The sequence below is a fragment of the Microcaecilia unicolor genome, unplaced genomic scaffold (assembly GCF_901765095.1).
Source record: "Microcaecilia unicolor unplaced genomic scaffold, aMicUni1.1, whole genome shotgun sequence".
Lineage (NCBI taxonomy): Eukaryota > Metazoa > Chordata > Amphibia > Gymnophiona > Siphonopidae > Microcaecilia > Microcaecilia unicolor.
The window spans coordinates 162643-177547 of NW_021963088.1; the positions used below are offsets into that span (position 1 = coordinate 162643).

Genomic DNA, 14905 nt, shown 5'->3' on the forward strand with positions numbered 1-14905 from the left:
CTGTTCATCCTGGCCAGGCGGATGGTAGTACACTCCTATCACTGTCCTTTCCCCCTTCTTTAACATACAATGTTACCCCTCCTCCAGTTCGATCCACCCTATCACTATGATATAATTTGTGCCCTGGTATGACAGTGTAGTGTAGAACCTATTTCACATAGACAAGTCAATTAGAAAAAAAATTATTCACATACTCAAAATTAAAATCTATGGCCCTGATATTCAGCAGCACTTAACGGGCCATATCCTCGTTTTCAGCAGCATTATTCAGATAATTCTGCTGGAAATCTTTATTGACCACCCTGGAAATATATGGATAGTGCTGGTTTGATCCAAGATTGGAGCCAAAAGTTATGTACCATTATAATTCAGGGCCAGTACCAGGATAACTATCTGACCAAATTAGGAAAGCAAAACAGGTGTCTTAACTTGCTCAGATAGTTATCCCAGTACTGGACAATTTCAAACAGCTACTCTATATCGAGATATTTAGCATCGGTATTTGAGTACCGCTCATAGGCGTAGTTTGACTGTTTCATTTGGGGGGGCAAAGAATGGGCGGAGCATATTAGCATATCATTTGCATATATACATATGCAAATGAATATGCTAATGTGGAGGAAGGAATTGAATTTACAGGCAAAATATCACAGATCACATTTCAAAAAGCTGACACATTTCAATTAATAAATTATGAATAAAATACTTTTATCTACCTTTGTTGTCTGATCATTTAGTTTTTCTATTCGCTTTGGTCCAGTGTCTTCTGTTTATTCAGTGTCTTCTTTCCAGTAGGCTTCCCTCTGCTCCCCACCCCTCGCAGTCCCATCCATCTCTTGCTCCTTCCTTCTGCTCCCCACCCCTCGCAGTCCCATCCATCTCCTGCTCCTTCCCTCTGCTTCCCAACCCTCCCAGTCCCATCCATCTCTTGCTCCTTCCCTCTGCTTCCCACCCCTCCCAGTCCCATTCATCTCCTGCTCCTTCCCTCTGCTCCCCACCCCTCGCAGTCCCATCCATCTCCTGCTCCTTCCCTCTGCTTCCCACCCCTCCCAGTCCCATCCATCTCCTGCTCCTTCCCTCTGCTTCCCACCCCTCCCAGTCCCAATCCATCTCTTGCTCCTTCCCTCTGCTTCCCACCCCTCCCAGTCCCATTCATCTCCTGCTCCTTCCCTCTGCTTCCCACCCCTCCCAGTCCTATCCCTCCCAGTCCCATCCATCTGTTGCTCCTTCCCTCTGCTTCCCACCCCTCCCAGTCCCATTCATCTCCTGCTCCTTCCCTCTGCTTCCCACCCCTCCCAGTCCCATCCATCTGTTGCTCCTTCCCTCTGCTTCCCACCCCTCCCAGTCCCATCCATCTCTTGCTCCTTCCCTCTGCTTCCCACCCCTCCCAGTCCCATCATCTCCTGCTCCTTCCCTCTGCTTCCCACCCCTCCCAGTCCTATCCCTCCCAGTCCCATCCATCTGTTGCTCCTTCCCTCTGCTTCCCACCCCTCCCAGTCCCATCCATCTGTTGCTCCTTCCCTCTGCTCCCCACCCCTCCCAGTCCCATCCATCTTCCCTCTGCTCCCCCCCCCCCCCCGCGAGGTCCAAGATGGTGACTCCGTTTACCCCCTCTCTTCCTCCCTCCCTCCCTCCCTCCGGTGCAGGCAACAGTCTTCAGCTTTTTCAGCGTTCCTGGCAGCGGTAGCGATGTACACGCTGCCTTCGGTCTGCCCCGGAAGTCTTCTCTTCAAGTTCCTGTTCCCACCTATGCGGGAACAGGAACTTGAAGAGAAGGCTTCAGGGCAGACCGAAGGCAGCGTGTACAACGCTACCGCTGCCAGGAACGCTGGAAAAGACTGCTGCCTGCGGCGGAGGGAGGGAGGGAGGAAGAGAGAGGGGTAGACGGACACGCTCCTCTCCGTCCGCTACTCCGCTTGGCTTCCCTGCCCTCTCTGTCTGCGTCCCGCCTTCCTCTGACGTCAGAGGAAGGCGGGACGCAGACAGAGAGCAGGGAAGCCAAGCGGACGGAGAGGAGCGCGTGCGTGCATGTGTTTTTTTTTTTTTTTAAACTAATGGCGCGGCGGCGCCTCATCGTCGTTTGGGGGGGCATTGCCCCCCCTCGCCCCCCCCCAGTCTACGCCTATGGTACCGCTCCTTGATAAGTATCTGGGTAGAACTTAAAGCATCGTGGTCAACATTTTAAAGCAATGCCAACTATGGAGTTTAAATATCAGAAGAGTATATGTTTTTGGTTTAGCAATTACTTCAGTTTGGCAACTAACTATAACAAATAACAGTTGAAACTAATTAGGCTTCTTCTGATTTATAATATTATAGACTCGCTCAGTTATTCATGTTATTGAAAAGTGGTAGAGGAATAACAAATATTGCAAAAGCTAAGATATGTAGTCCTGTAGCCTAAACCTGTAAAGGGTGAATTTTCATTAAACTGCTGCTATGTTACAACTGGTTATTTTCAGCCGCATTCTGGCTCAGTTGTGTCTGAAAGTTTGCCTAAATCTAGCTGGCTATAACATAGCCAGTTATATTTAAAACTGTTTTTTTTCTATACACAGGAATAGCTGCCTGATTTAGCCAACTGCGCTGAAAATTTGTAAAAACTAGTTAAGTTTCTCCTTCCAACTCAATCATGCCTTCAAGAATACCCACATCTTGAGTGGCTAAATAAAGCTGCCTAGTGACTGTTACATCTAGCCACTCACTAGAGATAAATCATTAAAGCTCAGGTTTGGATGCTAACTCCTGAAGTTAGCTGGGTAGATGCTTCAAAAATCTACTCCTCAGTGTATACCTGTAAGAGTACTCTGCAAGAACAGAGAAAAACTGAAGAGGTTTGATGACTCTGCTTAGGCATTATAAATAAAATATGGATCTGAATATGCATATACAGTTTTCTTGATCAGATGACAAGATATATTTAGGTCTAAAAATGTATTTATCAGGCAATTAAACAAGCCATTAATGAACCTAGAATACTAACAAACATGTATTTCTATACTTACTTCATAGAAGCCAGTAGCCATAGTCAGTCTGACTGGCACCTCTGGGTCATGGCAAAGGCAGAAGAAGGAAGAAAACAGCTCTAAATGAAAATTTTTGGAACCCACAAAGATAATCATGGCCTATAACGATAAGATACAATCTTTAAGTCTTTAAATTAATCTTGCACATATTATAGGAATTTAAAAAATGGTACACAACAATTAAAACAGGTGCAAATAGTTTAAGATGCTATATATTAACTTTTAGGTTCATGATGTGGAGATGTATTTTCAAAGCACTTAGACTTACAAAGTTACATGGAGGGGCATAATCGAATGGGGATGACCATCTCTAAGGACGTCCATCTCCAAGGACCCTCCCGGGAAAGGGGCGGGGAAACCGCTATTATCTAAACAAGATGGGCGTCCATCTTCCGTTTTGATAATATGGTCGGGGATGCCCAAATCTCAACATTTAGGTCGACATTAGAGATGGTCGTCCTTAGAGATGGTGGTCCCTGGTTTTCGGCCATAATGGAAACCGAGGACGCCCATCTCAAAAATGACCAAATCCAAGGCATTTGGTCGTGGGAGGAGCCAGCATTCGTAGTGCACTGGTTCCCCTCACATGCCAGGACACCAACCGGGCACTGCAGTGGACTTCACAAATTGCTCCCAGGTGCATAGCTCCATTACCTTCGGTGCTGAGCCCCCCAACCCCTCCCCCAAAACCCACTCCACACAACTGTATAACTGTACCATAGCTGATTATTGTTAATTGTTATTGCCAATTATGAGTGCTGATTAGCTTGTTAATCAATTAGGTTATTTGCACTGTTATGGAATACACTTCAATTTTCACATGGAATTCTCAGTGTCATATATAAAATACAGGGGGTTAGTAGCTTAATTATGTACTATTTAAACATGTTATGGCCCTTATTTTAGAAGCATCCTCATGTGTAAAAAGTGACTTTTAAATGTGTAGATCACCTATGTGTGCAAGCAGGGATTTTAGAAAGTCTCTATTTAACATTTGGTGATCTACACCACTTCTATGTAGCAAGGGGATATGGTTAGTGTGGAGAGGGTTTATTTGTGTGGACCTAACATACCAACAGGTATTCCACATTTTATAAGAAGAATACACGTGGATATGAAAAATTGTCTACATTAGCATTTACACCTGCCCCGAGGCAAGCAAGGTCAAGGTCAAGGGCAAGGGCAAGGGCAACCCCCCCCCCCCCCCCCACCGATTCTCTCACCTCAAGACCTCTTCATATCACTCCCCTTAACATTAATACTAGTCTTTCCAATTCCTTACAACACTGCAATACCTCCTTTTGAATCCCCACAGACAATGGCCCCTGGAATCCCCGTCTAGCTCTTACTAGGGGGGGGGGGGGGGGGGGGTTCCTTGTGTCTAGTAGGGAGAAGGAATGATCTCCAATCTCTCCTGTTCTATGAAAGTCCCAGATTCAAAATGGCGTCCTCGATCCCTAGCAGTCAAGCCACAGTACTAGCACTAGGGGTGAAGAGCTATCTTTTATACGGCAGTTTAGCCTACAACAGTAGTACCATGAGAATACTGCTAGGGGTTGCAGATACCGTTTTCAACCCAGGACTTCAACAGAGCAGGAGCGGCTGGAAATCACCCACTAGACATCAGAGAACCCTGGTAAAAGCCAGGAGTAAGATCGAGGGCCAATGGTGCTTTTCTAAAGGGGGGGGGGGGGATCAAAATAGGTATTGATGGGGGAGGGCTGGAAGGATTATAAATATGTTGGGGGGTGTTGGAAGGGATATCGATGCAGGGAGGATTAGAAGGAAGAGTTACTGATGTTTTGGGTAGGTGTTCGGAAGTGCGGACAGAGATGCTGTCAGGAGCAGCGATTCAAAAAGGGAAAGGGGAAAGGGACTTGATATACCGCCTTTCTGAGATTTTTGCAACTAATTCAAAGCGGTTTACATATATTCAGGTACTTATTTAAAGCTACTCTTATGTACAAAATGGAGTATACATTATTATTTTTTTTTTTTTAACTATATGCAGGTTTTTATAATCAGTGCTCCTGTTGGATGTGGAGAGGCACAGACATTCACTTCCATGTATTTTACAAGAGATTTTCTGTTTGGTAAAGCTTTTTGTAAAATATGGTGGGAATTCCCCTTTCCATGTCCTTTCTAAAATTGGGCTCCGCATATCTACACATCATCTTTTAGGAAGAAGAGTCAGCTTATAAAATAAGACATCATTTGAATCTTTTTTTTTTTTTTTTTTGCTATATCAAGAAACATGTTTGCAGATTAAGTTAGCATAAAGAGGTTCATTTTCATAGATTTACAAAGTTACATAGGTTACTTTGTAAGTCTATGTGCTCTCAAAATGAGCACCAAAATGGCATATCTACTAAGTTGTATTAGCTGTTAATGTGGCAATTAACATGTGCTTACAATTAAACATGGCACCTTAGTAGATAATAGTAACAACTAATGTGGAAAGGGGCAGAGAATGAACAGGGATTGCATTCTTACAGTGATAACATCAGTTGAATAACTGTATCATGTTATCTACAATTCAGTTAATGAATGCTAAAGACGTTTTCACTGCATTCAATGAACAACAAAATGTTGGCATTCAATGACATACATGCTTTGCAATCACGTTGTGTTACATTTGTCTGTTACCCTTATTAACTGGAAATCTTACCACATCTTAGTAACCATGAATCTAAGCACACAATACCATAAATTCCACACATTCACAGATAGGCTGCACTTTTTCTTAACTCTTTGGATATTGGTTTCTATAGGGAATTTAACTCTTTTTGATCATGCTAGGTTGAGCTTTTTGATATCTGCTCTGAACCTGTGGACCGTTTTTGGACACTTAATACCACCCTCCTTAAAGATGACTCAGTAGTACGGGAATATAAAGAGCATTTGAAGGACTATTTAATCTCATAAATTGCACTCAGGTTCTTTGCTTTCGGTGGCTTGGGATGCCTTGAAGGTAGTTACGAGAGGTTTCTTTTTGAAACATGTCACTTTGAACAATAGAAATGTGATTCCCTTAAAGAATTTTTTCTCTCTCGAATAACACAGTTGGAAACTGCTCATAAATTGCATGAATTTCCCAAGATTTGGAGGGAGCTTCAGGAGGCTCGGCTTTCTCTCGAGTGTTTATATCAGGAGGACATACTGTTTGCTTTGGATAGGGTGAGGCAAAGTTACTATGAATATTCTGATAAGGCAAGCTCTATTCTGGCCTGCAGACTCTAAAGGGCACGAGCAGACTGCATGGTTGGGAAAATTAAGGATAGTATGGATCACTTATTGTATAGATCTTACCTAATTAGGGCTCATGTTCGTGAATTTTTGGAGGGGTTGTACTCCTGCGATGAGGAGATACAGGGACTCTGAGACTGACTCTTACTTGGGTTCCTCCACTCTGCCTTGCCTTTTGGAGAAACAGCAGGAACATTTGGAAGCTGTAGGGTCCCCTGATGAAGTTCTGCATGCTATAAAATCTAGGCAATAGGGAAGTCACCTAGATTAGATGACCTTCTTTTAGAATTTTATAAAATATTCACAGCTGAATTTTCTCCTTTCTTAGCTGATGTTATGTATGGGGTGAGAGATGGGGTTCAGATGCCCTCTTCAGTGTTGGAGGCTTGAATCTCTGTCATCTTGAAAGAAGGAAAAGATAGGACTGATTGTCATCCTATCTCGATCCTAAATGCAGATGTAAAACTTTTGGCTAAGATTCTTGCTGTACGGCTGGGCTCTGTGTTGCCAACTTTGGTTGTTGCTGATCAGGTTGGATTTGTCACTAAGAGGCAGACTGCTGACAATATTTGTAAAATCATTAATTTAAACTATATCTCTTCTAAGGCTAGTCAGCAGTCTCTCCTGTTGGGAATAGATGCTGAGAAAACTTTTGATAGGGTTCCTAGGGGATTTTTGAATCAGGTTTTGGCTGCCATGGGCCTTTCTTAGAACTTGGATCTTGGAGCTTTACTCTGAACCCTCAGCTTGTGTTCGCATAAATGAAGGCAATTCAGCAATGTTTTCCCTCTCCAGAGGTATGAGGCAAGGTTGCCCATTGTCTCCCTTTGCTATTTGCTCTGGTGATGGAACCATTAGCATCAGCTAATCGATCTAACCATATATTCAGGGTGTTCAGGTGGGTGCTACTGAGCATAAAATTAGATGTTTGCTAATGATGTTTTGCTTTCTTTGGCATCTCCTATTACTACTCTGCCTAATTTGATATCTGTATTGCAGGCTTATTCTCAAATTGCAGGGTTTAAAGTTAATATGAATAAAACCGAAGCTCTTAATTTGACTATAGATGGGCCCACATTATTACATCTCCAACAATCTTTTCTTTTTCGTTGGGTTGCTGAACAGCTACGTTATCTTGGGGTGTGGTTGAGACCTGATTACTTTCATTTGTATGCTGCTAATTACCAAAAGTTGCTTTTGGCTAGCAAGGCTGATTTGGACCATTGGAAACATCAGACCTCATCTTCGTTTGATAAAATTTCAGCCATTAAGATGAATGTGTTACCTAGATTGTTGTATTTACTTCAGGTGCTTCCGGTTAAAGTTCCTTGTCAGGTTCTCTCTTCGTTTCAGGGTGTACTGATAAGTTTATTAGGGGTGGCAGGAGGCCCAGGATCTCTCAATGGATTCTTTTTGGGATGCAGCAAGTGAAGGTTTGGGGGTACCTGACCTATGGAATTATTATAGGGCAGCTCAAGCCCATTCCGCAATTGAATGGTTTCAAAGTAACCCCTCCAAATTTGGATACATATTGAGCAATATCAGGTGGGATCGGTCTTTTTGAAATACATGCTATGGCTCCCCAAAGACTGATTTATACAGACAGCTGCTCCCCCTACCATTTCACATACTTTTTAAATCCACATACTTTTTAAATTTGGGATTCCTGTGCACTCTAGTGGATTTTCAGTTTTCTCGTTATACACCCTTTTGCTATAGCCTTGAATTTCCTCCTGGCTTGGTTCCCTCCGTGTATAGGATGTGGGAACAAAGGGGATTAACTTGTTGGGGTCAATTTTATGAGAAGACGCCTTGATCTCTTCACAAGCATTGTCTCGTGACTATGATTTGCCACAATCCCATCATTATGCTTATGTACATTTGGTTCATTTATTGTCCTCTAAACGTTTTAAACCCAGATTGATGGGTGAATATAACTCTTTGAGGATATTTGTGAGAGTTTCGATCCACTATATTTTTGATGAGTACACTTTATGGTTTATTGAGGGACTTCGAGTTCTGGAACAAAGCATAGACTCCGATGGGAACATGATTTGGGTGTCACATATAACAAGGGGGATTGGGACTACATTGAACTATTACCTCTAATGTTCGAGAGAATATGTTAAAATAGTATATCACTGGTACTTAACTCCAGATCATCTCAACCGTTGGTTTCCTCTGACCTCTGTGTTATGTTGGAGAAGGTGTGCCCAAAGGCGACTGCTTTCTGGAAATTTGTAAGCTTTCAGATACTGTGGATAATGGGCCTGAGGGTTCCTTGGAATCCTGGGATTTTCCTGTTGAATAAGGAGACTCCAGGACTTTGGAAATATTAGATACTTTTGGTTTGTCATCTGCTACATGTGGCCAAGCTTACCCTAGCAGCTGCTTGGAAGACACCAGGGGTTCCTCTCATAGCAAAATGGAAGTCCCAGCTGTACACAGTATATAAACCGTAGAAGCTAATAGCTATTAGGCGTAATTCCTTTAAGATCTGGGTTAAAATCTGGGGGGTCTGTATGCAATTTGAATTTTGTGGGTGAGTGAGGCATGGTTTGGCTTTTCTTGTATTGTCCTACTTTTGGGCTCCAATCACTGGGTTATATTTTCTTTTTGCGATCCCTTTTCCACCTTCCTTACCCCCTTTTCTCTTCTTCCCTTTTTCTCTTTTTCTTTTGAATAGTTCTATAAAATCGAAAATATTAAGAGGTTTTACTATGCTTTGAGAGAATGCTATTTTTCTTTGAACAGTTTGAACAATGCAATTGGAATTGTATATTTTATATTGCTTACTGTATCTACCTTGCTCAGTATAATAAGACCTCGTTTTAAATTTTAAATAAATAATAAATGTAAGGATATTTGGTGTCCGCTGTTGACAGGTTTGGATTCTTATTCAGATACTGAAGTTGTGGAACACTGGCATAATACATTATTGAATACGCTTGATATAATTGCCCCTTTGAAGACTGAAAGTAAACAGAGATCTAATTCTGCTCCTTTGTTCTCTTATGTTATTAGACAGGCTAGGCAAGAATTAAGAAAAAAAGGAATGACTGTGGAGGAAAAATAGCTCTGATTCTAGGCTGCATGAATATCAATTATGTCTAGCTAAGTATAAGGAATTTATTCTGTCAGCAAAAAAAAGATTATGATAAAGTTATTTCTTCTGCTCCATCTTCTCTAACTGAGCTTTTTGTTGTTTGGAAGTTAACCACTAGGCCAGTTGATCAATCGTGTTTGACTCTCATGCACCTAGATTTTCCAAGGCCTTTAGCAACAAGGTCGCTAACATATTTGATTCTTTTGTGAATATCCCTTGGCCTGCAAAGAAAAGTTAGGATAGGTCTTGCTGTTTGGGAGGAATTCTCTATGGTGTCTCCTAAACAGTTTAACTTTTATGAACAGCTTGAATGTTTCTCTTTGTCCGTTGACTGCCCTCATTGATCAAGCTTTTCAAATCAGAAATGCTTGATGTGATTGTCCTCTTGGTTAATAAGTCTCTTAGGGGCCATTTACAGAGCGCGGTAAGCCCAACGCGGGCTTACCGCTCACTCTTTCAGGACTACCACTGGCCCAATGCGGCCGGCGGCGGCAGTCCTGCCCCAAGCATGCCATTTCCGGAGGAAAAAGAAAACCCCAGAAATGGCTAGATCGGCGGTAACCTGGCAGTAATTGGGCATTGCTGAATGCTGCCCAGTTACCGTTTAGCGTCAGAGCCATTACTGCTACCTCAATGGGTGGTGGTAAGGGCTCCCCGCCGCATGGCCACGCAGTGAAAGTTATCTCACCGAGTGGTCATTTTTTTAGGGTTTTACTGACTGTGGGAAAAAGGGCCCTGGAGAGCAGGAAAAATGGCCCCTGTCGCCAGTGCAGGGTTCTTTTTTCTGCAGTTTAGTAAAAGGACCCCTTACTAAGGTTTCAGTTCCTCCCCATTTAAAACAACTGCTGTGTGTCTGCTTTTGAAAAATATAAGTTTAGACCCTAAAGACCCTGAATTGTAGGTCCAATATCATGTCTTGGTTTTCTTGCTAAAATCCTTGAGAAAGTTGGGTTATTCCAGCTTCAGGAGTTTTTGGATACACACAGAGGCTCATTTTCAAAACTCTTAGGCTTACAAAGTTTCATAGGTTACTATGAGGCATATTTTCAAAGCACTTATAAAGTTACATAGAGGGGCATTTTTGAAAGAAACGTCTAAGTCGGAATTCGGACGTTTTACAAAGACATCCAAATTCGGAGGCGGGGAGAAGATCATTTTAGAAAAAAGATGGATGTCCATCTTTCGTTTCCAAAATACAAAGGATGTTCTGTGATTTGGACGTCCTTGTTTTTGGCAAATTTTCAAACAAAAAACGTCCAAATTCAAGGCGTCCAAAACAGAGGAGGAGTTAGTGCAGCGGGCTTTGATCCTGGCAACATGGGTTCAATTCCCACTGCTGCTCCTTGAAACTTTGGGCAAGACAAATTCAGAAAGGGCATTTTTGGATATCACATCTAAGTCTGAATTTGGACGTTTTTTGTAAAACATCCAAAATCAGAACAGGAAAGGTCATTCCTTTTGAAAGTGCTGTTTGGAAAATGTTTTGTGATTTGGGGGAGTAAGGGAGGTGATCCCTGAGTCCCTCCAGTGGTCATCTGGTCATTGGGGCACCTTTTGTGTAGAGCAGAGGAGTAGCCTAGTGGTTAGTGCAGCAGACTTTGATCCTGGGGAAGTGGGTTCAATTCCCACTGCAGCTATTAGTTATAAAAACAGGTCTAGCTCAAAACATCTAAGTTTTAATCTTGGACATCTTTGTTTTGTTCCATTATTGCTGAAAGACGTCCATATCTTAGGAACGCCCCCCTTAGTCCCACCTTGTACACACCCTTGGCACGCTCCCTTGAGATTTGGATGTCCTTCTGAAGGACTGCAGTTGGAGACGTCCAAAATCGGGTTTCAATTATACCGATTTGGACGTCCCTGGGAGATGGATGTCCATGTTCCAATTTAAGTCGAAAGATGGACGTCCATCTCTTTCGAACATGAGCCTGATAGTAACCTACGGAACTTTGTAAGTCTGTGCTTTGAAAATGAGCCCCTATGTAACTTTGTAAATCCAAGTGCATTGAAAATATGCCTCATAGTGTATTAGATATTTCTCAGTTAGATTTTAGGCCAAAATATTCAACTGAGATGCTTCTGATTTTTGTGTTAGATTCTATTCGGTCTAGTTTTGACAAAGGAATTGAGTATCTCATGGTGACTCTTGATATTTCTGCTGCATTTGATACTGTGCACCACTGCATCCTTTTGAATTGCTTAAAAGACCGCTATTAGTGGTAAAGTACTACTTTGGTTTGAGTCTTTCCTCTCTCAGAGACAGTTTCGGGTTCATCAGGGTTCTAGGTGTTCAGAATGTGTTGATTTGGCATCAGTTGTACCCCAAAGCTCAGCGTTATCAGTTACATTGATCAATATTTATATGAGACCTATTTGTCAGGTCATTCGATGTCTAGATGTTCAATTCAGGCTTTATGTAGATGATATTCAGTTTTTCTTGTCTGATACTGTTGAGAAAAGCTTTCAATTTTTAGCTACTTGTTTTACAGTCTCTAAGGGCTTGGATGCTAATCATTCTCAGTTGAATATTTATAAATTGCAAATTTTATTTTTGTCTGGTAATACTTCACCTTTTTTGGTTCCAGAAACCTTTGTATTAGATTCTTTGAAAATTCCCATTGTGCTGAGCTTAAAGTATCTTGGGGTTTGGTTGGATTCTAATTTGTCATTTTCAAATCAGATAGGTATATCTGTTCAGAAAGTTTTTTCAAATTACGTCTGGTTAGGCGGCTGAAGCAGTTGTTGTCACCCACTAACTTTAGGCCTGTACTACAGTGTGATCACTCCCTTGTTTGATTACTGTAACACATTGCATCTTGGGTTGCCTCTAGGTAGGACCCATCCTTTACAAATTGCTCAAAATGCTGCTGCTCGTTTGCTCATAGACACCTCTTGCTTGGCTCATATTACACCAGTACTTAAAGAGTTGCACTGTTTACCCATCCAGTGGAGAATCAGCTTTAAAATATTGTTGCTAATTTTTAAGGCTTTAAGCAACAGTTTCTGTAGCTAGGTCTTTGAAGTTCCATCAGCCTGCTTGTGCACTGCGTTCTTCAAACCTTTGCTTGATATTCCTTCCTTTCATCATATTAGGCTGAGTACTGTTCAACTATTTTTTTATATTGAGGGTGCGAGGCAGTGGAATTTGTTGCCCTTTCATTTAAGAGGTATGACTTCACTTCTTTAGTTCCGTAAATATTTGAAGGCTTTCCTTTTTGCCCAAGCTTTTATGGTGTTTAAAGCTGGGTGTTTAAGTTCCTTATTGTTTTAGTGGCAGATTTGTTTTAGTCAAGAATCTTTTATTGCAAGTGTGTGTGTACGTCTTCTTTTAAAATTATATTATGTATGTTATGCTATGATCTGCTGAGAGTTGTAGGATCGTGCAGAATAGAAATTTTTAAAAATCATTATTTATTTATTTATTTATTTGTAATACTTATACCCCGCACTTTCCCACTCATAGCAGGTTCAATGCGGCTTACATAGTATAACCACCCCAGCACTATATGGACAGTGCCGGAGTGGTCAGTGACAATATTCAGCAGCAGTATACAGATAGTGCTGCTGAAAATTGATGGCCAAAGGCTTCATACTGTAAGTTTAATGGCTGTCACCTAATATATAAACCTCTTTGATATCCGGCCTTTTATTTCTAAATACTGTAGCAAAAACAGGGCTGCCGATGTTCAGAAGCACAAACGGGCGGTGTTGCTGAATAATGGCTCTGACCAGCCAACAAAATTTGGGCATGTCAGTGGCGGCATTGTAGTTATGCTGGTGTCAGCAATATTCAGTGTATGCTAAAAATTAGTGCCCATTATGTAGACACCCACAGGAATATTATGGGCGTCTACACAGTTAGCGCGTGGTATGCTTAGCGCGCACTAAAAAATGCTAATACGCCTCTAGCGCAGCTTAGTAAACAGGGCCCTTACAGTTATTTCTCATAACTTAGCAGCAACTTACTGGAAAGTTGTAAGCACAGTTCTTCCTTACTAGCAATACTTCTTCTCCAGTTCTATGGTTTGAAGCTGATTGTCATTGTGACCATTTTCCTGGTGTAAACCAAGTCTACAAAGTTTCTTATAAAAATTCCAGGAACCACAAGTGCTGATCCTGAGTGAAAACTCCTTTGAACAAACAGAAGAATAACATTGAATTTCCTTTGTAATATATTACTTGGGCTAAATAAAAATAAAAAAAATTACAACCACACTGACTTTCTTGACATCAGCCAATAGCCTAGATGATTTTCAGTTAAAATGGAAAATTAGTACTGGCCAATCAGCAATTAGATTTAGCATACATTAGCTTCCAATAAAACTGTGCTAAATACTGCTACTTTTTTGCATGTGAATCAATAGAAATCAAACAAAAATAAACATGGAAAAGAAAATAAGATGATACCTTTTTTATTGGACATAACTTAATACATTTCTTGATTAGCTTTCGAAGGTTGCCCTTCTTCGTCAGATCGGAAAGCTAATCAAGAAATGTATTAAGTTATGTCCAATAAAAAAGGTATCATCTTATTTTCTTTCCATGTTTTATTTTGTTTGATTTCTATAGATTCTACATGGAATGTTGCTATTCCACTAGCAACATTCCATGTAGAAGTTGGCCCTTGTAGATCACCAATGTGGCCCGCGCAGGCTTCTGCTTCTGTGAGTCTGACGTCCTGCACGTACGTGCAGGACGTCAGACTCACAGAAACAGAAGCCTGCGCAGGAATGTTGCTAGTGGAATAGCAACATTCCATGTAGAATGTCCAATAGTAGCAACATTCTATGCAGAATCTCCATAGTATCTATTTTACTGTCATAGTAATGCTTGAATGTTTTCACTTATATACACTGTCAGCTAGCACATTTGCTATTTCCCATCTGAGGAAGAAGGGCAACCTTCGAAAGCTAATCAAGAAATGTATTAAGATATGTCCAATAAAAAAGGTATCATCTTATTTTCCTTTTCCATGTTTTATTTTGTTTGATTTTCTATAGATTCTACATGGAATGTGCTATTCCACTAGCAACATTCCATGTAGAAGTCTGGCCCTTGCAGATCACCAATGTGGCCCGCGCAGGCTTCTGCTTCTGTGAGTCTGACGTCCTGCACGTACGTGCAGGACGTCAGACTCACAGAAACAGAAGCCTGCGCAGCCTTCTACATGGAATGTTGCTAGTGGAATAGCAACATTCCATGTAGAATCTCCAACAGTAGCAACATTCCATGTAGAATCTCCAATGGTATCTATTTTACTGTCATAGTAATGCTTGAATATTTTCACTTATATACATTGTCAGCTAGCACATTTGCTTATTTCCGATCTGAGGAAGAAGGGCAACCTCGAAAGCTAATCAAGAAATGTATTAAGTTATGTCCAATAAAAAAGGTATCATCTTATTTTCTTTTCCATGTTTTATTTTGTTTGATTTCTATTGATAACCTTAAGAGTGGTCTAACACGGCTACCACACTCCTCTACTTGGCATGTGAAGAAACTAAAAACACATGCTTCAATATAATTA

General features: G+C 41.4%; 1 protein-coding gene across 1 annotated transcript in view; it reads right to left on the reverse strand.

Moving 5' to 3' along the window:
- Positions 1-14905, reverse strand: part of LOC115458920 (serine/threonine-protein phosphatase 4 regulatory subunit 4-like) — a gene marked incomplete at its 5' end in the record, with an annotated part of 224254 nt that overhangs the window by 159001 nt on the left and 50348 nt on the right. The window contains 4 exon segments of the mRNA XM_030188773.1: positions 3006-3125; positions 13345-13376; positions 13379-13469; positions 13471-13508. Of these exon segments, the coding sequence (XP_030044633.1) occupies positions 3006-3125; positions 13345-13376; positions 13379-13469; positions 13471-13508 (281 nt within the window).